The 25,963-nt window shown below is 33.0% G+C and overlaps 9 protein-coding genes across 9 annotated transcripts; 2 read left to right on the top strand and 7 right to left on the bottom strand.

Annotated features, from left to right (window-relative positions):
* Positions 1-1,151: 1,151 nt before the first annotated feature.
* Positions 1,152-6,116, top strand: CHC1 (clathrin heavy chain; the record flags this gene model as incomplete). The annotated part of the gene is made up of 1 exon (XM_041548096.1): positions 1,152-6,116. One exon carries the CDS (start codon positions 1,152-1,154, stop codon positions 6,114-6,116), a length of 4,965 nt encoding a protein of 1,654 aa, XP_041404030.1.
* Positions 6,117-6,454: 338 nt separating this feature from the next.
* Positions 6,455-9,556, bottom strand: SPT16 (chromatin-remodeling protein SPT16; the record flags this gene model as incomplete). The annotated part of the gene is made up of 1 exon (XM_041548095.1): positions 6,455-9,556. One exon carries the CDS (start codon positions 9,554-9,556, stop codon positions 6,455-6,457), a length of 3,102 nt encoding a protein of 1,033 aa, XP_041404029.1.
* Positions 9,557-10,407: 851 nt separating this feature from the next.
* SIP2 (Sip2p) lies at positions 10,408-11,634 on the bottom strand (the record flags this gene model as incomplete). The annotated part of the gene is made up of 1 exon (XM_041548094.1): positions 10,408-11,634. The coding sequence occupies one exon, from the start codon at positions 11,632-11,634 to the stop codon at positions 10,408-10,410; it is 1,227 nt and encodes a 408-aa protein (XP_041404028.1).
* A 930-nt stretch (positions 11,635-12,564) lies between these two features.
* Positions 12,565-13,833, bottom strand: MIG2 (Mig2p; the record flags this gene model as incomplete). The annotated part of the gene is made up of 1 exon (XM_041548093.1): positions 12,565-13,833. One exon carries the CDS (start codon positions 13,831-13,833, stop codon positions 12,565-12,567), a length of 1,269 nt encoding a protein of 422 aa, XP_041404027.1.
* Positions 13,834-17,575: 3,742 nt separating this feature from the next.
* Positions 17,576-18,241, bottom strand: YPT32 (Rab family GTPase YPT32; the record flags this gene model as incomplete). The annotated part of the gene is made up of 1 exon (XM_041548092.1): positions 17,576-18,241. One exon carries the CDS (start codon positions 18,239-18,241, stop codon positions 17,576-17,578), a length of 666 nt encoding a protein of 221 aa, XP_041404026.1.
* A 587-nt stretch (positions 18,242-18,828) lies between these two features.
* Positions 18,829-19,938, bottom strand: NCS6 (Ncs6p; the record flags this gene model as incomplete). The annotated part of the gene is made up of 1 exon (XM_041548091.1): positions 18,829-19,938. One exon carries the CDS (start codon positions 19,936-19,938, stop codon positions 18,829-18,831), a length of 1,110 nt encoding a protein of 369 aa, XP_041404025.1.
* Positions 19,939-20,329: 391 nt separating this feature from the next.
* On the bottom strand, positions 20,330-21,412 carry VAM7 (Vam7p; the record flags this gene model as incomplete). The annotated part of the gene is made up of 1 exon (XM_041548090.1): positions 20,330-21,412. One exon carries the CDS (start codon positions 21,410-21,412, stop codon positions 20,330-20,332), a length of 1,083 nt encoding a protein of 360 aa, XP_041404024.1.
* A 464-nt stretch (positions 21,413-21,876) lies between these two features.
* On the top strand, positions 21,877-23,082 carry SKI8 (SKI complex subunit WD repeat protein SKI8; the record flags this gene model as incomplete). Its single annotated transcript, XM_041548089.1, has 1 exon — positions 21,877-23,082. One exon carries the CDS (start codon positions 21,877-21,879, stop codon positions 23,080-23,082), a length of 1,206 nt encoding a protein of 401 aa, XP_041404023.1.
* Positions 23,083-23,648: 566 nt separating this feature from the next.
* On the bottom strand, positions 23,649-25,262 carry CLG1 (Clg1p; the record flags this gene model as incomplete). Its single annotated transcript, XM_041548088.1, has 1 exon — positions 23,649-25,262. One exon carries the CDS (start codon positions 25,260-25,262, stop codon positions 23,649-23,651), a length of 1,614 nt encoding a protein of 537 aa, XP_041404022.1.
* Positions 25,263-25,963: the final 701 nt, after the last annotated feature.

The raw sequence follows: 25,963 nt of genomic DNA, 5'->3' as shown, positions 1-25,963 counted from the left end.
GTAAATTATTTTATCAGAGAGGCTCACTGAGAGTGACAGGACGAAGAACTTAATTCCGATGGAGAGGTCAGTGTGGGAAAGAGTGAGAGAAGTCATTAACTCCGAGTATCACTCCAATACTAATAACGTATATTCATAAGATATATCAGAGAAAAAAGAATATTTTCATATTATGTAATACGTATTTGATGGTCACGGGATTTTCATCAATTGAAGGGAGGGCATTACCCTCATCGTTATCATTTGGCTTTTTTAATGACCTGCCCATAATATTAGATACAGGCGGCTATTTCCAAATAATAACTTTCTCGTTAACTCTTATATTCACAATATACATATATAAACTAGTATAACCAAAATATAACTAGAAAATGGAATTCCTTAGTAGAAACGGATTCAAATGGTTTATCCAAAGTCAGCTGTAATTTTTCTTTTGCTTTTCTAAAATTGAAAGGAGCCTCTCTATGTACATAGATTAAGGATTACAAAGAAACTTTAACAATAAATTACTAAGTATTCCCTATGAACTAAATAGTTAAAAAGGATAGCTTAATAGTTCAATTATACCTATTTTTTGGTTTACTTTAAGTCGAATGGTAACGTAGCTTTAAGTCTCAAATTAGTGAAAGAAACAAATTTAATTGGTTCTGACACGTGATTTGGTTGGGTGTTTGTTACCCTCATGTTCACGTTTTTTTCCCTTTCCTTTCAGTTCAATTCGGTTTCGTTAGATATATTCTTTTTCCATTCGCCGCCCCCCCTATTCTGAACACCGCGACAAGAATATAGTTTTGAACGACACGGGTCGCATAGAGGAAATCAGTTTTTGCTTACAATTAAACTGAAACAGAAACAGCACACGGAATAAAACTAAAATATGTTATATGCTGTCGCAGTAAGGAATATTCACTGATTATGTTCTTACCAAAAATTATACGCCAGCAAACAACTTTACATGCGGTTTCGAATTTGTGAATTGTTCAAGAAAAGTGAAAACAAATATAGACAAGTTTAAATTTAGAAAGAAAAGATATTATCATTATTATTATTTAATAATAATATTTAGAAGTTTTGATTTATTAGAATACTTTCATTTGTAACCACTCAACTGACACAACACTCACAATTATATTATTTCACCCCTCGTTATAATGAGTGATTTGCCAATTGAATTCACTGAACTGGTGGATCTGACATCATTAGGGATTTCCCCTCAATCCCTTGACTTTAGATCAACTACATTCGAAAGTGACCATTATGTCACCGTTCGTGAAACTACCGATGGAAACAATTCCGTAGCTATCGTAGATCTAACAAACAATAATGAAGTTACAAGGAAAAATATGGGTGGTGATTCTGCAATCATGCATCCTTCTCAAAATGTTATCTGTGTTAGAGCTAATGGTACAATTGTCCAAATTTTCAACTTGGAAACTAAGACTAAATTAAAGAGTTTTACTTTGGATGAACCGGTAATCTTCTGGAAGTGGCTTGATGATGAATCTTTGGGTTTTGTTACCGCTAGATCTATCCTTATCTCTCAAGTCTTTGATGGGAATGTTAATGCAAAGCCAACAACTTTAACAATGAGACATGCTAATTTAAATAACACTCAAATCATCAATTTTGTAGCAAATAAGAAACGTGATTGGTTTGCAGTAGTTGGGATTCTTCAAGAGAATGGTCGTATTGGTGGTAAAATCCAATTATATTCTAAACAACGTAATATTTCTCAAGCAATTGATGGTCATGTCGCCATTTTCTCCGAAATCATCCTAGAAGGTAATGGATCCTCACCTGTTCAAGTCTTTGTTACAGGTAATAGAAATGCTACCTCAGGTGTAGGTGAATTGAGAATGATAGAAATCGATCACGATCAAAACGTTCCAGTTCAATATCAAAAAAATACTAGCGATATTTTCTTCCCACCTGATGCTACAAATGATTTCCCAATTGCTGTTCAAGTTTCCGAGAAATATGGTATAGTCTATCTATTGACTAAATATGGTTTCATCCATCTATATGAATTATCTACTGGTACTAACTTGTTTGTTAATAGAATTACAGCTGAATCTGTCTTTACAGCTACCTCTTATGATAACAAGAATGGTATTGCCTGTATTAACAAGAAGGGTCAAGTGCTATCTGTCGAGATTGCCACTTCTCAAATCGTTCCATACATTTTGAACAAATTATCCAATGTGTCTCTAGCTTTAACTGTGGCTACTAGAGGTGGTTTACCAGGTGCAGATGATCTATTAAGTAAACAATTCGAATCATTATTGGCTCAAAATGATTATCAAAATGCTGCAAAGGTTGCTGCCTCCTCACAATCTCTAAGGAATCAAAACACCATTAATAGATTGAAGAATGTTCAAGCTGCTCCTGGCGCAATATCTCCAATTTTACTGTATTTCTCCACTTTATTAGATAAAGGTAAACTAAACAAAGAAGAAACTATTGAATTGGCTAGACCTGTCCTACAACAAGATAGAAAACAATTATTCGAGAAATGGTTGAAAGAAGATAAATTAGAATGTTCGGAACAATTAGGTGATATTGTAAAACCATTCGATACCACATTAGCTTTGGCTTGTTACTTAAGAGCCAATGTCCACGCAAAGGTCATTTCCTCGTTGGCAGATTTGCAACAATTTGATAAGATTCTTCCATATTGTGAAAAGGCTAATTATCAACCAAATTTTATTGTCTTAATCTCTACTATTATTAGCTCTTCTCCAGACAGAGCTTCTGAGTTTGCCCAATCTTTGTTGCAAAACCCAGAAGTTGCTGCTCAATTGGATATTGAAAAGGTTGCCGATTTGTTCTTCTCTCAAAACCATATTCAACAAGGTACTTCTTTGTTACTAGATGCACTAAAGGGTGATACACCAGACCAAGGTCACTTACAGACACGTGTGCTAGAAGTTAACTTACTACATGCCCCACAAGTTGCCGATGCCATTTTGGGTAACAATATCTTCTCTCATTATGACAAACCAACAATTGCTTCTTTAGCTGAAAAGGCTGGTTTATTCCAAAGAGCTCTAGAAAATTATACCGACATTACTGATATCAAAAGATGTATTACACATACAAATGCTCTTCCAATTGACTGGTTAGTAGGTTACTTCGGTAAATTAAACGTTGAACAATCGTTGACTTGTCTGAAGGCCCTAATGGATGATAATTTGAAGGCCAACATTCAAATTGTTGTACAAGTTGCAACTAAGTTTACTGATTTGATAGGTTCAGCTACTTTGATTAAATTATTTGAAGAGTACAATGCTACCGAAGGGTTATACTATTACTTGGCTTCATTAGTTAACTTAACAGAAGATCCAGATGTAGTTTTCAAGTACATTGAAGCATCCTCCAAAATGTCTCAATTCAACGAAGTCGAGAGAATTGTTAGAGACAACAATGTTTACAATCCTGAAAGAGTTAAGAACTTTTTAAAAGACGCAAACTTGGAAAATCAATTGCCATTCATCATTGTTTGTGATCGTCACGATTTTGTCCATGAGATGGTCTTACACTTGTATAAGACTCAGAACATGAAGTACATTGAAACATATGTCCAACAAGTCAATCCATCCAAAACTCCTCAAGTTGTTGGTGCTCTATTAGATATGGACTGCGATGAAAAATTCATCCAAGATTTATTACAATCTGTACTTGGCCAAGTTCCAGTTGGTGAATTGACTACCGAGGTTGAAAAGAGAAACAGATTGAAATTACTATTGCCATTCCTTGAAAAGACTCTGGAATCTGGTACCCAAGACCAAGGTGTTTACAATGCACTAGCCAAAATTTACATTGATTCGAATAATTCTCCAGAAACCTTCTTGAAGGAGAATGACAAGTACGACACTTTAGATGTTGGTCGTTATTGTGAAAAGAGAGATCCATATTTGGCTTATATTGCCTACGAGAAAGGTTCTAATGATGACGACTTGATCAGAATCACCAATGAAAATAGTATGTACAAGTACCAAGCAAGATACTTATTGAAACGTTCCGATCCACAACTATGGAATAAGGTTCTAGACAGCGAAAATATTCACAGACGTCAATTGATTGATTCTGTTATCTCTGTTGGTATTCCTGAGTTAACTGACCCAGAACCGGTCTCCCTTACTGTCCAAGCTTTCATGAACAACGATTTGAAGCTAGAACTAATCGAACTTTTGGAAAAGATTATTTTGGAGCCTTCTCCATTTAACGATAATGTTGCTTTGCAAGGTCTGCTACTTCTTTCTGCTATTAAGTATGAACCAACCAAGGTCTCTACTTACATCGAAAAGTTGGACAAGTATGATGCTGATGAAATTGCCCAATTATGTATTGAACATAGCCTAAACGAAGAAGCGTTTGAAATCTATAATAAACATGAAATGTTTGATAAGGCTCTGCAAGTATTAATTGAAAATGTCATGTCGCTTGATAGAGCTGCCACTTATGCTGATAAGATAAATACACCAGAAATCTGGTCTCAACTAGGTACTGCTCAACTGGATGGTCTACGTATTCAAGAATCCATCAATTCTTACATTAAGGCTGAAGATCCATCCAACTACGAAAATGTTATTGACATTGCCGAGCAAGCTGAAAAGTTTGAAGAATTGATTCCATATCTACTGATGGCCAGAAAGACTAGAAAGGAAAGCAAAATTGATGGTTCGTTAATATTAGCTTATGCCCATTTGGACCAAATCCATGAGATTGAAAACATCATTTCAGGTTCTACCGTGGCTAATCTCGATATTGTTGGTGACAAGCTATTAGAGGCTAAGAACTACAAAGCTGCAAATATATGTTTTGCTGCTGTTTCCAACTACTCCAAGCTAGCATCGACCCTTGTATATCTAGGTGATTACCAAGCTGCTGTGGATACAGCCAGAAAAGCTTCCAACATCAAGGTCTGGAAATTAGTCAATGATGCTTGTATCGATAAAAAGGAATTTAGACTTGCCCAAATTTGTGGTTTGAACTTAATCGTTCACGCGGAGGAACTAGAAGCCCTAGTTAATAAATATGAATCCAATGGCTACTTCGAAGAATTGATATCGCTATTTGAAGCTGGCCTAGGGTTAGAAAGAGCTCACATGGGTATGTTTACCGAATTAGCTATCTTGTACTCCAAGTATGACACATCCAAAACTTATGAACACTTAAAATTGTTCTGGTCCAGACTAAATATTCCAAAGGTTATAAGAGCTGTTGAAGAGGCTCACTTATGGAACGAACTTGTTTTCTTATATGCTCATTATGATGAGTGGGATAATGCTGCTTTAACCATGATTGAAAAATCTGCAGCTGGTTTTGATCATGGCTATTTCAAGGAAGTTATTGTTAAAGTTGCCAACTTGGAAATTTACTTCAAGGCTATTAATTTTTACGTTAAGGAACACCCTACATTATTAGTAGATCTATTAGCTGCTCTTACACCAAGATTAGATATCCCAAGAACTGTTAAATTATTTACCAGCTCTGATAACCTTCCATTGATAAAACCATTTTTGATTAATGTCCTTCAAAGAAATAACTCTGTCGTTAACCAAGCATACCACGATTTAATGATCGAAGAAGAAGACTATAAAGCTCTTCAAGATGCTGTTGATTCATACGATAAATTCGATCAACTTGGCTTAGCTGCAAGATTAGAGAAGAATAATCTAATTTTCTTCAGAAAGATTGCTGCTATGCTGTACCGTAGAAACAAGAAGTGGGCCAAGGCTCTGGCTATCCTAAAGGAGGACAAACTATGGAAGGATACCATTGAAACTGCTGCTATCTCACAAGATACTAAGGTTGTGGAAGAACTTATTACATACTTCGTCGAGACTGACAATAAAGAATCATTCGTTGCTTTATTGTACGCCGCATACAACTTAATCGACTTCGATTTTGTATTGGAAATTTCGTGGTTAAATAAATTGGATGATTACATCAGACCATACGATATCTCTATCAGAAAGGAACAAAACGACAAGATCAGCAAGTTATCTGAAAAACTTTCAAATGGTAAGAATGACAACGATGATGATGCTAGGGATGGACAACCTTTAATGTTAATGAATAGTGCTATGAACATGCAACAAACCGGTTACTAATTCTGAAAACTTTCTATATATCTCCCCGGTTTTGATCATTTTCGGGAGAATTCTATTATGTGAGATCTGTGTAGTTTATCTGAGGGGATTTACTATATGACATCTCTATAATTAAATAGAAAGGATATTCTCGAATTTCTCTTTATCAACTCATTCTTAATATAAGTTATGTATTTTTATATTTTTCTTTTAACTATAATGTATGATATTAAAATCTTATCAACATAATATACAACAAATTCATTACTATATAAGCGAAGAAACCCTATCGATTTCCTCCTTTTTAGTATATATTCAAAATTATTAAAAATATCACGCTTTGAAAAATTAAACAACCATCAATCTTTGAAATTACCACCACGGTCAGCGTTAGCAGCCTTTTTTTCCAAATCATCCCAGTCATCACCTTCTTCCTCGCTGTCGTCCCCACTATATTCTTCACTTCCTTCGTCACTCATACTAGCTTCATCAGAATTGTCTTCAGAATAATCACTTTCATCTTCAGGTTCTTCTTCAGATGCTTCGTACTCACTTATTTCTTCTTCACTTTCATCGGAAGCTTCATCATCAGATCCAGTTGCCAAAAATGTCCAACCACCATCCAAGAAAAATTGGTGTGGATCATCTTGAATAGATTTCATAATAGTACCCCAATTCAGATTGATTGTAGAGACAGTGTATGGAATATCCATATCAGTTAACCATTGCTTAACAAAATCTAGTGATTCTATTGGAATTGTGTTTATGTGAGTTACTGGTTTTGTAATATCCTTATAGGCAAACACCATATCAAAATTCTTTAGACCGAATTGAACCCTTTCAAGGATACAAATCTCAATTTCTTCAAGGTTAACCACCATGAAAGGTGGTTCAACTAATTGGACCAGACAGTCCGTAGTTGGCATACAATAAACTGCTGATCTGTTTGGAACACCCTGGAAACCCAAATCTCTAAACGTACTTTCAACTGTGACTAGACCTCTTGAAGCCTCGGCGATAGCATCCGCAAAATATTTAAATTCTTTATCAAGAGCGGCACGCTTTCTTCTTTCCTCTTGTTCTTGCTCTAGTTCATCTTCATCGCCGTATCTTCTGAACTTGTTCATACCACGCTTACCAGTACCAGTTTCATCAACGGACATATCAGAAGCTTCACGATAGAATTGCACATCTTGTATCTTCTTTTTGCCCATCATGATAGGATTTTTCAAATGAACGTGGATAATAACAATTAATTCACCTTTACAGGATTGGAAAACTAAATTCTTGATATTAGAAAACAGAATATCAATTCTAGAATCAGTCCTCAAAGGCGATTGATATCTAATACCATTTTCATGTATGAAAACAGTACTTGGAACACGCTTTGTATCTGGACTTGGTCTAACAAAAATTTGATCGAGTCTCTTTGTCCTACCGGTCTTATTTTCGATCAGTTTATCTTGATGAACAACATCAGCAAGAGCTTTCCTCTCTTGGTCTCTTTTGGTCGATTCTTTCTTCAAATCAGCAATTTGCTTGAAAGTGTCACTTATACGATCGCCATCCTTGGATCTTACTGTAATGGAACGTACAAATTGATTTTCAGGTGAGTCATCATATGGTAGTTCAATAACCTTTTTCGAAATACCACCAGCTGAACCGGGTGCATGGAAGTTCAAACGCAAGTATGTGTATTCACCTTCCTCATTCTTGGAACCATTCTTATAGGAATTGATATGAAATGGAACCGGTCTACCATAAATTGGAATAATTATAGTTTGAGTTTTCCAGTCAACATGTATTCTTAAATCACGAACATTATTTGGAATCTGTGATTCATGCACATAAGATTCATATTTCTTAAAATATGGCTGAGTTTCTTTCCCTGTGACACTTGCGTCTGCTTCGGAATATCTGATTAAACCATCCTTTTGTAATTTTTCATGTAACTTTCTTTGATTCTCCTTACGAATTTGCTCTTTTTGAGCATCATCTGATCCTGCTCTGCCATCTCCACGCAATTTTGTTCTTAAGATCTTAGAGTTCCTATCTTGAGCAGCAGAATTGACAGGTACTGCTGGCTTCTTTTTGGCCTTTTCATCATCTTCTTCATTGTTGAAGAAGAAAGAAATCTGAGTACGTACCTTAGTAGAAGCTGTTAGGACCTTGGCAGTTGGGGTAGGATCATTAGATAATTGCACTGTATCAGCCAAGGCAAGTGCGTATATTCTACCCGATTTAGAGTCCTTTAATCCATTAAATCCAAATGATATGTTAAAACATTGTCCACCAGTAACTGTACGTTTTTCATTCTTGGTATTCAAAATAAAACAAGAGTCTCTAAATTCTAAACCAATCATGAAACCAATGTTCTTGGTAAAATGTTGAGAAAGTTCTGGACGTTTTTCTTTTATATATTCAACAGTTTCATTATAAATTTGAGCTGGTGTCTTACCTTTCTTTATAATTCGGGTTACAATTTGTTCTTGCAATTCTAACATGAAGTCATAATTATTTATCATTTCTTCGGATGGATCAATTAAAAACGTTCTCGTAATATTAGAACAATAGTTACTGTAACGGATACCACATGATGCCAAAATACAACCATTGCCATATAATTGATCATTATTTGAACGGGCTGATACTTTCAAATCAAAAGACTCACCGGACTGAATAATTGGAGAATAAGTCCATTCCAGATATTCAGAAGAATACTTTTGGCCCGATGGACAGAGAGATCCAACATTAGAGCCTAGCTTAGCCGTAAACTTATCATCTTCAATTTTATCTTCAATTCTATCAGATAATTGGGCGTTTGTAATTTTCAGTTCTTCATCAACTGCACGAACCATTTCATCGGATAAGAAATCCATGAATAGATCAGAACATTTGCTTGCTACAGAAAGCAAAGCTTGTTCAGTTTTGTCCTTGCTTTCCCATAGAGTTGATAGACCATTGGAGACATCCACAAATGTAAAATTATTCTCTTTTACTGCAGCATCCCAAAGAGGGTTCCATTCATTAATAAATTTCCCTTCGAAGGAGTCTTTTTGCAAAATACCTACTGTAGTACCTGCTTCCTTGATAGAGTTAATGACGTTATCAAACAATCCTTTGTTATGAGCAGGCTCCTGATTTTGTCTTTCTAAAATTTCAAACTTAAATCCATCCTCTTGTTCATTGAAATGATCCAATGCTTTATGGATATGTCTAGCTTTGCTTGCGTTTGTAATTACAACCACTCTTTTAGGTAAGAATGCAATTAATGTTGCTGGATATTCATAACCAATAAGCCAGTCCTGTAAAATTGTAGTCTTTTGGTATGGATTATCAGTTTTTCTTGAACCAGATACAAACAACAATGAGTTTGGGGAGCCTTCAAATTTCTGGTAATTTGATTGAACAGAAATAACTCTCTCTCTGAGTTTGTCAAAATCAATGTATAATTCGTCCATTTTCAAGGTATTGCCGTTTCACCGTATTTCTAACGATATTCGACACAATATAATTTGGTTTTCTAGAAACAAAAAGAATTTCTATAAATCTAATGGTTAAAAATTTAAAGATTACGAAATAATATTTCTGAGTAAGCCTTAAAAATGATTTTTAAATGACGAATATGGTGTAAGTTTTAACTCATCTAGGTTAAGTAATGTGGTTTAACCTACGACCATCTCGTACTCTCAAAGTATTTTTCACCGTACGTTAATCAAAACGCGTAAAATTGAATGAAATATATGAAATTTTCGCCTAAAAACATTCTGAGAAAGGGAGGGTAAGTTTTGTTCGTTGAAAATGATAACATAATACATGATGCTCTATTGAATCGCAATGTAGGGTAATTGAACCAGATGAGGGAAATATTTTACTTAATGTAAGTTCAGCCGAACTCTACATTATATATGTATATGTATATTATTTAAACCCTTTATACAGATCTCTGAACAACTATCACTTGTTCTAGGATACTATAATTCATTTTCGTTATCTGACATAATGCGCAATCTAATATCGTGTCAATGCATATACGATTCAACAGTTTGAACAAATTCAATAATCATTTGAGCTCGTTATTACCATAACACTGTCACAGTCATGACCTAATTATCTTTCAGATGTCTTCATACCTCCCTTAATATGTTTCAGATATTTTTTGGGGGTAGAACATATGCATATATATATATGCATATATATATATATCACTATGTTCCATTAATATACTAATTTATATATAATATTTACAAATATACGCTACTCGAGAAACAGGTTCATCAATTTCAAATTTGCTCTTTCACAAATTGGATTATCATTTCTTTATGGGTGAATAATACACTTGGGTAATATATTTGTCTTTGTAACGAACAGCAGTTGCTAAACCCAAGGTACCATGTTTAATGCTACTAGTCAATAAATGGTTCAACACAACATGGTTAGGAGTATGCAATGAACCCCCATGTGCAATTTCATTTGTAGTTGACGCAATATTTGGGAAATCGTTCAGAATTGCATATTCTAAATGAGGAGGGAGTTGAGCAGGTAACATACCCCCTGATCTATTCTTGGTTCTTTCATAGTCTAATTTAGTATAATATTTTTCCATGATTCTTGGATCTGTAAATATTGAGGGTAATTTATTGGTGTACTCAGGTTCAGGTTCTTTTAATTCTTCATCATAAAACCTCATAAACCCATCTCCAACATTATCAGGCTCATTTTTAATCTTCAACGCAATTCTTGATTGTTGACTCATTTTCTTAAGTTTAAAAGCAGATATACGGTTTTGTTCTTTATTATCATCGGTATCATCATCCAAATGAGATGTGAATTCAGTACTATCTGTTGATCTAACTTCTAAATAATTAACGAAGTTCCCCATCTGATCTGTTGCGGTTGGTAAAAAATCGCTGTAACGAAGTTCATTATCCACCACAAATCTAAATCTATGCACACCTGGTGGGAGTCGTAATCGAACATGCAATATTCCTAATTTATTCGGTATTGGTAATAACCCTATCATTTTCGTCCAACCGGTAAAAGAACCAGTCACATATACTTTATCTCCACCTTGTTCCCAAACAATATCTACTGGTACCATTTTTCTTTTCTCCTTTGTTGAAGTTGGATCAAGGTTTTCAACCGTCGTATTAGTATTTTCTGTTTCTGGTTCACTTTCCATCACAACATCTTCCGATTCATCAATGGAATTTTTATTCACGTTATCGATTTCTACCATCTGATTTGTTTCTTCATCTAAGTTATCAACAAAATCATTACTATGACTGGATGCGACACTACGGACATCTTCTGTAGGTTCATTTGATATACTATCTTCTGAATCCTCAAATATTTTGTCCATTACCTCTTCATCACCTAGTATTAAACTGGAGCTACCAGATAGTCTACTACTATTACGATTACCACCTTTTAGTTCTGCCATTAGATCTGAAAAGTCCTTAGTAAAAGAATTACTATCCCCGGTATTATCAGCTAAACTACTAGTATTAGACCCGTTTTTAACGATATTGCTATCCATTTATTTTCAACTGTTGGTATTATAATCAACTCAAATATAAAATCTTCTTTGTAGGATGACTTAAAAAAAATAACAACACACGAATCTCAGAATTTGGTTAGGAATCCTTGCCCTTTAAATAAAATATGTTGGTTCAATTTACGTTATTTATAATGACATGCACTTTAATGAAGGGCTGATGTTTCACTTTTACAAACTGTACCTATTGCATATAACTATTACAATATTTTAATTCTTCTCGAGACTCTTTAAATGAGACAAATAAAGTGTCTTTGCTATTGTTATTGTTGCTATTCTCGCAAAAGTGCTTGTCAATTTGTCTACATGACTTCCCCCCCAAGATGGTATAGTTATTATGTGAGGTTGACGAAAGGATGGTTCAAGAATTTGTTCATTTATCATTCGTTGACCACAAAAAATGACACAGAACACTGCGGAGACAACTAACCAAAACAGTAAAAAAAAGCACCCCATAAAAAGAAAAAAAAGGCGATAGAGCCGCAGTGTCTTTCGGGTTAACGGAGATTGAAAATAATAATGAAATGTAAATCATTAATTAGCTCATCTGATTTCATTTAAAGATGTTTCAAATGCTTGTCTATTTTGATGAATAAAGATCAGGAATTGTATCAATTTCATCTGATATTGATTCATGATGCAGAATTAGTAAAACGATATACGTCATAAAATCATGTATGTTATTAAAAGTTATTTACGTTATTTAAGTAAATATAAATGTGTATCGTATACTCATATTAATGTAGGCATATGAATATGTAAATGGATATATTTCCATAAAATGCTTGTGTCTTTGTTTTTTTTAGTATTCGTTTTGGTAATCATAAAAAACATATGTATATGAATGGTCGTTAAATGGTTGTCGAGAGGATTTTGGATGACATAAATTCCTTTCCTCTCAAAATGCAATAGTTAATTGACAGGTTTGTTAAAAACATCTATCTGATTTAGAATATTTCTCATTGGTGGCAATTGTACATCAAAGTTTGTAGAGCTTGATAAGCTTTTATTTGTTAAGACACTACTGCTGTCATTAACTTTCCTCTCTTCATCAGAAGATGTATCATCTTCATCAGTTGAAAGATGAAAGTCGGCCTTTTGTCTTATTCTACCTCTTGGACCCAGACTAACCTCTAAGAAAGTTGAATCTTTTTTGCTCAATCTTGGAATAGCATTATCTGTAGTAGTTATATCTTCATGATCAAAATGTTTGTTATTAGTTAATGCTGTGTTTATAGATATGATACTGTTTGTGTTCGACACAGATCTCAGCTCATTACCCGATGTTGGCTTCAGAATTTTCCCTTTCTTTGCTTTATAAGTAATTGGTTTAATTACAGGAAGAACACTTAAAGCATTCTTAATAGTCGATGAAAATTTTTGGGTAGTAGTCTTTGCTTCTGGAATTACTACGTCTACCTCATTTAATTCCGAACGAGGTGATTCTATCACTGATAATATATTGTTATTCATATTATTGCTTTGATTATTATTAGCATTACTTGGAAGCTTGTTGTTAGAGAAAACAGAAGATACATCGCTTAGTGTCATCGAACTGTTTGAAGTTACAAAACCTTGATATTGTGGATAATATGCAGTATTATTAATGTTATTAAAATTGGTCTGTTGTGACATTGGTATAGAAGTTTGTTGTTGTTGAGATGGTGGAGGAGGAGTCATTGATTGTGGCATGGCATATTGCATTGGTGATTGCGGCATTCCAGTCATATAAGTTGGATAAGTTTGATAACCCGTACTCATGAAAGGAACCATCATTGGGAAAATACCAGGTTGAGGGGTTGGTGAAAAGATTCCATTATTCATGGTTGGAATATTAATTGCCATGGTTTGTACTGGTGTTCCAACAGGCTGTGGGAAGATTATAGTTTGTCCATTTTCTTCATAAACATTAACCATTGGACCTTGAATTCCTCTATTATTAAATCTTTTAGAATTACGACTAGTATTACCCGAATGTGTTCTTAGATGTCTCTTCAATTCATCACTTCTACTGAAACTTTTACCACAACCTGGGAAATTACACATATGAGGTTTCTCACCAGTATGTGTACGCATATGTCTCTTTTTATGTTCCAATCTATGAAACCCTCTATTACAAACAGTACATTTGTAAGGTCTTTCCTCATTATCATCTGGAAATGTCGATTCCTTCCTTGACATCTTTCTATAATTTTTTGTTAAGTAAAATATATTGTCAGCAATTTTTGTCAAAGTAATATCTTCCTTTTCTCCAAATTTTAAGTAAAATTCATATAAATAAAAGAAACAACAAGAGAACTATATATCGACAGAGAAAAATGTACTATTAAGGTAGTTATTAAAATATCAACAATTTTCATTCTTTAAATACAATCTGATTGTTATCAACAGTATTTCTGATATATAAATATATATGTATTTTCCGTTCAATCTTTTCGTATATGTCATATTTGATCAAGAATTTCAAGGTGAAATGAGGAATTATCAGATGATGATCGGTTCACAAGAAAAAGAAAGAACAACAAACAAGAAAGACAAGTCAGAAAAAAAAGAAAGGCCTCTAGTATTTTCTGGGGAAGACAGTGCCACGAGGACCCGACGAATAATATCTTTTGGGTTCAGGCAAGAATAGGTTACTATAATACTTTCGAACCAAATCTTCAAAAAGTAGAAACGAAAAACGATGTTTTTCCCCCATAAATGAGGTGACTTGATACCAGACACCTACGCTAGTTTCTTCACCCCAGATGTTTCTCGGAAAAACTTTTCATTATCAAAATTAATAAGAAAAAGAAAAGACGCACTTTAAGAGGCGTGGCCCTCCAGAAAAGTTTGTTGGGTTCAGAAAAACTATATGAATTTCCCCACTAGATCGAACGGGTTATCTTATTAAACTGCGGGCAGTTCTCGGTTAAAATGAGTATGTTCTCCAGAAACCCCATATGATGCGCGCGTTTTTTTATATTAATTTTCGGATAAATTTTGACATTTTTTTCCTGTTCTTTTATGTAAACTTCTTAACCATAAGGATTTATGTTATTTCATTAAAGAATTTATTTGAAACGGTACCGGATTGCAAAAACCGGGGCAGAGTTGCGGAGGAAAATGGCTACAATATTTGGGACGATACGATGGACTTAATCTCATTAAGAGAAATTAGTTTCATTATTTACCAACAAAAATAAAATAGAAATAAAATAAGATAAGGATGTAATATTTGTGGAATTGTAAGATGCTAGGATTATCGTTTGGAAATTCAAAAGGAATCAATAACAAGAAGGAACTTAAAGCAGAAAAAATATATACTTATAGTACATCTTATGAAAAAAAGAAAAATTAAACATTGATACTAGTTATTATAAACGGAAAAGGGTTTCTCCATACCCGAAGAGCCGCGGGTTGTAAATGATGATAGTGTGAATATGAATGACGCGACAGCCACGGTTGCGACTGCGGCCGCTTAATAAGAAAGATTATCACATATTTTTTTATTGCAAATCTGGGGAAATAGAATAACTACAACAGTCTATGTATGTATAAAAGTTCCCCCATGTGTCTTGCATTGTTTCTTACATAAGTAGAATATGGATTACTATCTGAAGATGAACCACACTTGGTATGCCCGAAGTTGATCCGGTGCCCCTCCATACTCCAGATTTTACAGAAGGACAAAGAAAGTAACAATACAGATATGTCTCCTTGATTTAATGAAACCTTAACACTTCTTGGATGATTCCATTCCAATATTGTTCCTTTTCTATATTCAATATTAATCCGATATATACTGAGAAGGTTAAATTGTTTGTCTTGTCATTGTTTTATTATCAATTAGAAAAACAACCAAGAGAACATACGTAAAAAAACAATAAAAGAACTTTGTTTTCTTTCTCCATAAATACATGCTAAATGTTCAACTTTCTAAACTAATTGTAAGAAATCGGAATTCCCTCTTTATTAATATAATATTATTAATAAAACTTTGTATAATACCAATTAAAAAATATCCAAAATAGATGATTATCAACCATAAAACGAACAAGAAGTGCTTCTTAAAAATCTTAGGAAAAAAAATATACGTACGATATCATATTGTTATTTCCAATTCCCCAATAGAATGACATGTTTAAAAACCCGCATTCACACATCAACCAGATGGAATAAGCGGAACTCTCCCAAGTAAGCGGATATCATCAAAAGAAGAATAACATTTTCATTTATGCTTACATTTTATACAAGATCCACAGTCTCTTAAACAAGAAAGGGTTAGTTTAATAAACCGATCATGGAAGGGGTATACATATATATATTGAGCCTCAAGAAACTCTATTTACCCCAGTTAACCATCTTTTAGGTCAACTTCAAAAACAAAAAATAACCTCGGACCAACCCGAATATTGAAAATCCTTGTAGCTTCACTCAATCTACCGAGTGAACAATTTCCACCTACACTTAACTTCAGGTTCAAACACGAATAGCTGGCCCCGTCTTACACGTACTACAACTGCAAGACCCCCATCAACCTACCGCTTCTTATATCCTTCGTGTGGTACCTGTCGCTCTTTGCCCCTCCCCACCCCCACCGGAAAAACTACTTGTCAGAAATAAGAAAAGAAAAAAAAAGAATCGAAAGCTGTCTCAAAAAAAAAACTCGTCAAAATGTCGAAAACAACAGAAGAAGAACTAGTATAACTTCACAAATTTAAAAGCAATACCCGATTTTTAACCGCAATTGGACCCGTCTTTGAATGCCCTACCTGAAAATGTTGCAAATAATTGAACAATAACATAGCAAACGGAGAAGGAAGAAAAGGAACACTAAATTCTCTCATTTATAAATTTTTGTAAATTTTATTTCCCCACGAACTCGCAGTCGAATGCGGATATTCCCCACAAATGACCCTACCGTTTAAGCAGACATTTTATATTTTGTGTAGTACTTGCACTTCTCAATTATAAATAACTGATCTTGGGTCACCCATAAATTGATATTATTGAATAGTCGTGCCTTTTTTGAATTGCTTGTGTGTATGTGAGAGGGAGCCATAGAAAACAATATTATATTGACTTCGTAGATATTTCCTCTATTAATTCGTGCCTACAATTTTATTTTCTATGTAGGTCATAGATTTGTATAAAGGTCTCATGTGCTAGCACAATTGAAAGGGTAATATTAATTTATTTGTTTATTATAAAAAAAGAGAAATGGTTTCGTTACCACCCTAAAATCACTAACCTAAAATCTAAGAGTAGTTTCTTGACCGTTTCTCTGAACTGCAACAATTAAGCACATTTACAATCTAGGGCCATTAAAGAAGAATTTAAAATAAAACTAAAATTGATAGTAGTGTTGAAAACAGCGTCTACAGTTGTATTTTGTCATACAAATGTCGAGAAGAATAAAACTACTGATTCCCTTGGAAAAACTATAAGTTAGAAAAGCTTATAAAAAAATGATATGTCTTTTCTTGCTCTCATATTAATATGATTACTTTGAATTTTATTCACAAGAACAATAGACATACATAGCGACATTTGGTACAACCACATATTTTTTTTAAATCTTTTATTATCAGAGTGAAGACTTTTTATTTTTATTTTGTTTTTGTTAGAAATATACATTATAAAATATATATATGTAAGTTTATGTTTGTATATGTGAATGAGGAATGAGAGCGTTTATGAGGTTATGTTTGGTTATTAAAAAAGGAAAATTTAGAGTATTGTTAGTTTGCTTGTAGTTTTCATCTGGGGTCATCAATTAGGCATTGAAAATAACGACGACGAATAGAATCAAAGGTTGAACAGAATCGACTGTCTTTGTGGTATATTTAATTTCTAAATTTTTTTTGTTGACAAACATTTAAACGTATATCGTTCTTCCCTTAATGCTAAAAACAACAACAGCAAACAAATAAACCCAAAATTAACAGCAGTTGTTAGAACTGCTCTTCTTCTTCTCATTTGGAGTAGGTGTTAAACTAATGGTTGGACCCTTTGGTGCATTTGCTCCGTTTCCATTACCATTACCATCACCCATATCTACTTGATGTTTACTAACCATTTGATATATGGCAGTAATTAATTCTCGGAACGCCTGATCAACATTCTCGCTGTTCAAGGCACTTGTCTCGGTAAATAATAACTGATTCTCAGATGCAAAATTCTTAGCTTCATCAGTTGGAACAGCACGTAAATGGGATAAATCAGATTTGTTACCGATTAAACCAACTGCTACATTATCATCTGCATTTTCTCTTAGTTCTGTTAACCAATGATTACAATTTTCATAAGTACTTGACTTACTTATATCATAAACAATTAAAGCACCAACGGCACCTCTATAATAAGCGGATGTAATTGCACGGTAACGCTCTTGGCCAGCAGTATCCCAAATTTGCGCTTTAATCTTCTTACCTTCAACTTCAATAGTTCTTGTAGCAAACTCTACACCAATAGTTGATTTTGATTCAATGTTGAACTCATTAGTGGTAAAACGCGAAAGTAAATTAGATTTACCAACACCAGAGTCACCAATCAAAACAATCTTAAACAGAAAGTCATAGTCGTAACCGTAATCTTCGTTATTCATCGTATATACGTATGTGTATCAATTTATGTCTTAAAAATAAGGTATAATAAATCAAAAACTCCTGGATATATGTAATCTTGGATAGATAGGATCCAATAACTTTAATGGAGAAAACTTATCGTCTTCAAAATTTATCTTTATATTTGTTGATTATTTTCAACACTTAACAATATCTAGATTGGATTCTTTTACTTTTTATAACGTCTTTTATATTAGTACAATTAAATGTAAAAAAGGGACCAAAACAAAAGACAATATATAATAAACCTTAAGTTTACAAAATGATATTCTATAAATGAATAATTGTTATTCTAGTTATCAATAATAAATAGTATATTAGTGATATTTCCAAGGACTACACACGTATCGATAATGAAAGCAATTATTGATACTGTAAAATCAAAACAAACGCAAAATGTGATCGTGGTTTCTTCGTTTGTTAATTCTTCAAACTTCGTTTCGTTCGCGGAAAAACAAGAATTCATATCGCGTCGTACGACACGTCACTACGTATACGATTTCAAGCTATATGTAGATAACAAAATGAAATATGTACCTCTATATATATTCATATATCTATACGATTACTAAAACGATAAATGTTCCAAGGTTCTCATGACACGTGCAGCACCGTCCACTGAACTGTCCTTCTCTAGTATGATTGTCGCTCTGTTCTTCTCCAGACCCTCAAGTAACATACACGCTTTGCAAATCTTGTTACTAGATAGATAACCGCATCTCTCACACCTATTACCGTCTATAAATCCGCTATTGACCGTAAGTGGATCTTGTCCTGGGGCTAATTTCTTGAATCGTTGCTCTTTCTCCTTTAGAACAAGATTTTCACCACTATGGATAATGTCAATAATACAACTTGGCCTCACAGCCTCCAAATTCTTCATTAATTCTCTTGCGGTACCTCTAAACGCTTCAGGTGCATATGTACATTCGGTTGAAAAATAATCTAACTTTTTGTAATGTGCATACAACACAATTTCCTTCTGATAAGAATATTTGAAAGGTTTTGATCTTTTAATCGGAGAACCAGAACTTTGAGTAATTATAGCAGTAGACTTTTCTAGCCTAGCAACATCACCACGAAGAATATTCATAAGGACTGTCTCAGCCATATCATCCGCATTGTGCCCAGTAATAACATGATGTATATTTAATTTTTGGGCACCTCTATCCAATGACTGTCGTCTAAAGACACCACAATATGTGCAACTGTTTCTTATCCCAGCCGTCGCAACAATTTCATCCATGGTCCAGTTGTAAAGTTCTTTGAAAGATACGATTTCTAATGGTAAGCCATATTGCTTTTGATTTCTCTTCACTGTAGCCAATGAGTCGTCACGGTACCCGACGATACCTTCATCAACACTTAATAATGTAATGTCAATACCATAATCATGTCTCTCATTCAACAATTTCATAATATGAGCAAGTACTGTGGAATCCTTACCACCAGACGCACCTACAGCGACTCTTTCACCACGTTGGAACAAATTGTTTGTGACAATAGTATTATGAATTTCTGTTTCAAAAACATAATAAAAACATTCTTTGCAAATCTTCTGTAAATTTTTAGGTCTTTTCAGAATTGCTTTACGACAATGACAGAGCTCACATAACTGAGATATCTTGATTGGTTTGCTCTTGTTATTAACAGGATCAGATGGCGGAGCCCAAGACATTTTTATACTTAGTAAAAATCAATAATATTTGAGTCGTCTTCTGAGTTGTTCTAATAGGGTATTTATTCAATAATCAGTGTATCTTTACAAGTAAATTCTATGAAGAAATATCCCGTGCTTGAAGTGGTTATCAGCAGTATATCAATATCTGTATTGTAACAGTTTATGATATGATTTTATGATTTCTTAATTTGTCATCAAAATTTTTTTTGCATCGCGCTGAACACATTACAAACGGCGTTGTTTAACAGTTTTAAAAGTTATCATCGTTTCTTTGTATTAGTATTAATTGAAATTAGACATAAAATGATCAATATATTAATGTAGATGAGTATGACACTAATACCGCTGATTTGTATATATCTGTATACACACTGTATATACTGTGTTGTTATAACGATTCATTAAATTTGGTGGCCCTCCTTGTAGCAACATTCAATTTATTGGCAGTCTGATCAACATCATTGCTAAAGGAATCCAATAACTCGTTCTGTTGACTTAGTTCCTGATTCATTTGTATAGATATGGCTTTTTGATTCTGGATTATTTTATGCAGGTCTATTAATTCTTGGTCCTGACTCTTTAGCTTATCCTTATGCATTGTTAGAAGTTCCATGTTATTTAATTGTGCAGTAGTTTCAGTCTCTCCAAGACGTCGTCTCCCTACGCGATGCCTTGTAGTTTCGCCAATTTTCAATGTGCCTTTAAATTCAATGGTTCCATCACGAGGACTTGGAGACTTGTCGAAATGATCATTTCCATTATCTTCAAAAGATTGTTGCATGGAGAGTTCGTTTATATCAACTTTCAATAAAGCTAATAAATTTTTCCTTCTTTCAATCTCTGGAGATTCTATTGTGGTTTCAACATTTTCAATATCTTCGAATGCCTTCTCTAATTGATTCACTTTCAATCGTAATCGAATTAACATTCTTGTGCGGTCTTTGACAACTGCTGACTTGCATTCCTCAAAATCATTTTTACAATCCCTATATGATGATAACCAATTCTCCTTGTCATTATCTGTATCACGAGTCACACTTTCTCTAAATGTATTATGTCCACTGATCATATCGCTCCATCTTTTAGGTATATTCAAGAACCGCGCCACAGTTTGAGTATCTCTCCATTTATTATCAAACGAATCATTTAACATATCATATAGGAATTTTTCTAGTTTAGTCTTTCTTTCGCCAATAACATCCTTGCTAATACTGGTTTGTTTAGCCCATAAACTAAATTGCTTGTTTGGTAATTCATATGGGAAATCTGCATTTCCAATCTCATTTACCATTTGCTGTCTTAGGGTAATGAAATCGGAGAACCTCTTATGGATATGGGTTTCCCAGTTAACAATTCCTTGTCTCAATAACCTTATATGTATATCATATTGTGTATATGTATCATTTATCAGTTGTGTGCTTTCCACAGTTACCTGTGTTTGCCAATGTTGGTTGCCGTTGTTATCAATCATCTTTCTATTAATATTCCTAATATTACACAAAAACCTTTCTATATAACAGTTAAAAGGGTTCTAAAAGATTTTAAAAACATGTGTTATATAAATATTACCAATAGTCTAGTATCAATAACCAAATATGTCCTCCTATATATTTATATTCTCATCGGTTCCCCTTGCTGTTAGTGTGTCTCATGTTGCTTTATATCATTTTCCTTATAAGATGTGAATTGGTAGCCTCGCTTAGTAGCTCTACAAGCTAAGAAAAGAAGAAAAATAGAATAAAAGTGGAATTTTACACTCGAAGAACTAACAAATCGATAGTTAGTTAGAACAATACAGGAATAGAGAGGTAGAAAGAAAAGTAGAGAACCGATTAATTAAAAAGTTGAACGTTAATTGAGACTTCTATAAAAGTCATATCTTTATTATATTAGGAAGGTAAATACCAGGGAATTAACACATTAGTAAGTATCCCCATGTCTAAAGTATTCATTCCAATTGCCAATGTGGGAAGAGCTCACGAAGCTGACATATACTCAGTTACCATCACAAATCCTTATTCGATTTCTTGCAGTGGTGATGGATATTTAAAATTATGGCCTAACAAAACTTTAATTCAAGAACAAAGTACTTTAAAGGATAATGTCATTTCAACATTTGTTCATCAAACAGGTCTTCATCATGCCGATGCTATTTATTCAGTAGAACCTCACGACGTTGGTACAGTGTTGATTATTGCAACTGTATCTTTTTCAGGTAATATACATTTTTATCAATTCTTGGAAGAAACTGAAGAATTGAAAGAATTAGATCTAATCGATGAGGATTTAAAGAAAAAATCCTTTTGGAGTTGTACATGGGTGAAGAGTAATGACCAAGTTGTAAACCATAGATTTATTGCCACAGATATTAAGGGTAATACGTATGTATGGAGATTTATGTCAACCGATAAGATTGTCCGAGAGGATGAAGAGAAAGCAGAATATAAGAAGAATTTGCATTTTGAATTTCAAGGTGAAATTCCTTCTAATGAGCCTGTCTTTGCCACTTGTGTTGCTGCATCTTCTAGTAAAGGGCTTATTGCTACTGGGTTTGCAAATGGTTCTGTTATCGTGTCACAATTAAGTACCCTAAGGCCATTATATACATTTGAAGGTCTTGGTCGTGAAGGTGTAGACCAAAATAGTAATTCCGTTCGTAGTGTGGCATTTTCACCTGCAGGTAATTTACTTTCTGTAGCAAATGATTCAGGATCATATGGTTGTGTCACCCTCTATGAAACAGAATTCGGTGAAAGAATTGGTAATTTATCAGTTCCAACCCATTCAGGACAAACAAATATTGGATTATTTGCTCATAACGGTTGGATATTCAATCAAGCATTCAACCCAAGTGGTGAGTTCATAGCTACATGTGGCTATGATGGCAAAGTTAGAGTATGGGATGTTAAATCAAAGGAACGAGTATCGACTTTAAATATTTCCGCCTCCGATATTGAAATTGAGGAAGATATAATGCTTGCGGATGAAAATGGAGATTCGTTAAAGGTACCACCAGTGTTCGATGTTCAATATATTGCACAAGGCACACTAAATGGTGTCGGTAACGAAACAAATGAAGGTTTATGTTGCGTATGCATGGATAGAAGTGTCAGATGGTTTAGGGAAGCCGGTGGTAAATAAGAAATTGCTATTATTATATACACATTTTTAATGATTTGTAAGATATCATCCTCATTAGTCTGGGAAAGAGTATAATAATTTTATTGAAATCCTAATTCAAATTACGATAAGACTAAGCACAATTCAAATCTCTATCAGTTTTCTAAATGTATAAATACAAATATTGTATTCTTTTTCTATTATTGAATGATACGTAAAAAAAAACTTATATATATATATATAGTATATAAAAGTATAAGGTCAAAGCAAAAAAAAAAAAATTGAGACTCATAAGGACTTCATTCTGAAGTTGTATTTTTAGGTTATTAAATTTCCTATTAATGTAATATCTCATCAATGAGATTGTTGTTCGTTAAATATGCATCATTCTTTTAGTTTATTTTATATGTTAAAAATTTCATGATTTTTCATTATACTTTTTAAAGAGAATTGGAATGCTTTTTTTTTGATAGAAATGATTCTTTTGGTTGTTTATTATTATTGTTATTATTATTATTGTTATTATTATTATTTTGGTGAAAATGATTTTGAAATGCAAAGTGTTTATGTTTCTATGTATGGTACCATCAATAAATTGTAGAGAAATTATTGTAGAAATTATTTGATTTATTTCTTAAAATTTGATCATTTGAGGTCCAATATGTAGTATCCGGTTGAATCGGCTTTAAATGTTGTGATTGCGATTGTGATTGTTGTATTTGATGTTGTTGAGACAATAACAATTGCTGTTGTTGTAGTTGCAATTGTTGCAATGGTTGTTGAGCAATCTTAATATCTTGTTTTGAATCATAAAAATTATAATAATCATAATTAAATTGATCATCGTATGTGTTCGTAAAATTATTATTATTGTTGTTGTTGATATTACTATATTTGTTCATCATTGGAGATGATTTTATAGTTGGAATATTTAAATGATTTAAATTATTTGGATGGTAATCATAATTACTAAAATGTGAATTCATGGTATTAGTATTATTATTATTATTATATGCATCATTCATATAATGGTATGGTGATGAAAATATTTGATTCCCATAGGACGATGTTGTCGAAACACCAGACGATGAAGTAGCTGTAGTAGCAGTTGCAGCAGCAATAGCAGCAGCAGTTGCAGCAGCTATTGTTGATGAAGATATCGACGATAATTTTGGTGTTTGGAAACCGAATGGTGTTGATGGAGTAGTGACACCAGTAGGTGAAAAATACGGAGAAGGAACATTCAAAGGTGATTTCAAGTTTCCAAATGCGTTTAATTCATTAATGCTAGAAGTATTGTTGTTGTTATAAGCTTGTTGTTGTTGCTTTAATAAAGTTTTCTCCTGAGAGAATTGTTGGAATGAATAAACGAAATCCGAATAAAGGATGAATTTATCATCATACAGTTTCCAATTAAAAATATTTAACCAATTTTTTTCGTATGAATTAATTAAATCGATATCCATTCCTGTTGCTTGAGACCACGATTTATTTGTAAAAGTTTTATCGTCATTAAATTTATTAGCTAAAATTAATGAAACTATGGTATTTTGATAAATGACATTAATAAATTTTCCGCCAATAGATTCGATTCCATCGGGTAATTTTCTTAAATATTTTAAAAGGTAATCCATTGACATGAATATAGTCACAGAAGGTAATCTTGTTGCATTTAATACTGATATTATCCCTTTTAAGAATAAATTATAATTATTTGGGGAAGAAATTGCTAACGAATTATTATTTTCTGTATTATTCAGTAAAAACGATGATGATGAATCTAATATTAATCTTGTATCTGAACCAAAGATAAAATATGCGGTCTTTGTAACGAATTCTGCCATTAATTCCACTTCATAATCCAAATTTTCACTCACGCCTCCATTAACAATTTCATTATTAGTCGTATTATTATTATCAATTTTAAATTGTTGTGGTTGAATCATTAAACCTGGTGGTGGTGCTAGTGGTAGAATATTATAATTGGTTTGTTGTTGTACTAAAGGAATATTTTGATTAATGAATTGAGGATGTATTAAAGGTGGTAAATTGCTTGCATTATTATTACTCTTCATTGTTGTTGTTGTTGTTGTGGTATTATTAGTGTATTGATTGAAAAGATTTAAATTATTTGATAATTGAGGGTGAATAATTTGTGGTATATTTATATAATTTTGAAAATTATTATTAATTGAAGTCATAATGAAATAGGTAAAAAAAAAATAGAAATAAAAGGATAAATTAACTTAATAACTCCTTTACAATGTTTTTTTTACAAATATAATAATATAAGTTATTTTAAAAAATACCAATAAAGATAATAATATCAACCAGTGATATATTTATTATAAATTGTTCGGTACTAAAATAAAAAATTAATATTAATATTGATATTGATATTGTTATTATTTTAAGATTAATATTAAAAGGTAAAATAATTAATATTACCTATAAATTAAAATAATGTCCCAATATCATATACTATAATTGTAGTTTATGATGCCTATATATATAATATTGTTCTTCAATTAGTAGTAATTGCCAGAGATGACAATGACAATAGAAGATTTATTGTAATTTTATTGCAATTTTATTGTAATTTCATTGTAATTTTTCTTTTCAACATAATTAAATCAAACAAACTAAAATTACTTCTTATTTCTTAATGAGGCAACCATTCACCGAATGAGACTTTCTCTCTCTGTGTCTGTTAATGACAAATTTACTCAAAAACTTTGCAAGAGAGTGATACCTCCCCACCCCCCACTACCAGTACTACTACTACCACCACCAACTATTCATGGCTACACATAGAGAGAGGGGGCAAAGTTAGCATGACAAGTATCAGATTATTGCGGTTAAACTTGCCATCGATCGATCGTCATTCTGTGGTAAATTAGCA

Source organism: Maudiozyma barnettii (genome assembly GCF_903064755.1).
Source record: "Maudiozyma barnettii strain CLIB 1767 genome assembly, contig: KABA2_01, whole genome shotgun sequence".
Classification (NCBI taxonomy): domain Eukaryota; kingdom Fungi; phylum Ascomycota; class Saccharomycetes; order Saccharomycetales; family Saccharomycetaceae; genus Maudiozyma; species Maudiozyma barnettii.
This window is presented reverse-complemented; position numbering and strand designations above follow the sequence as displayed.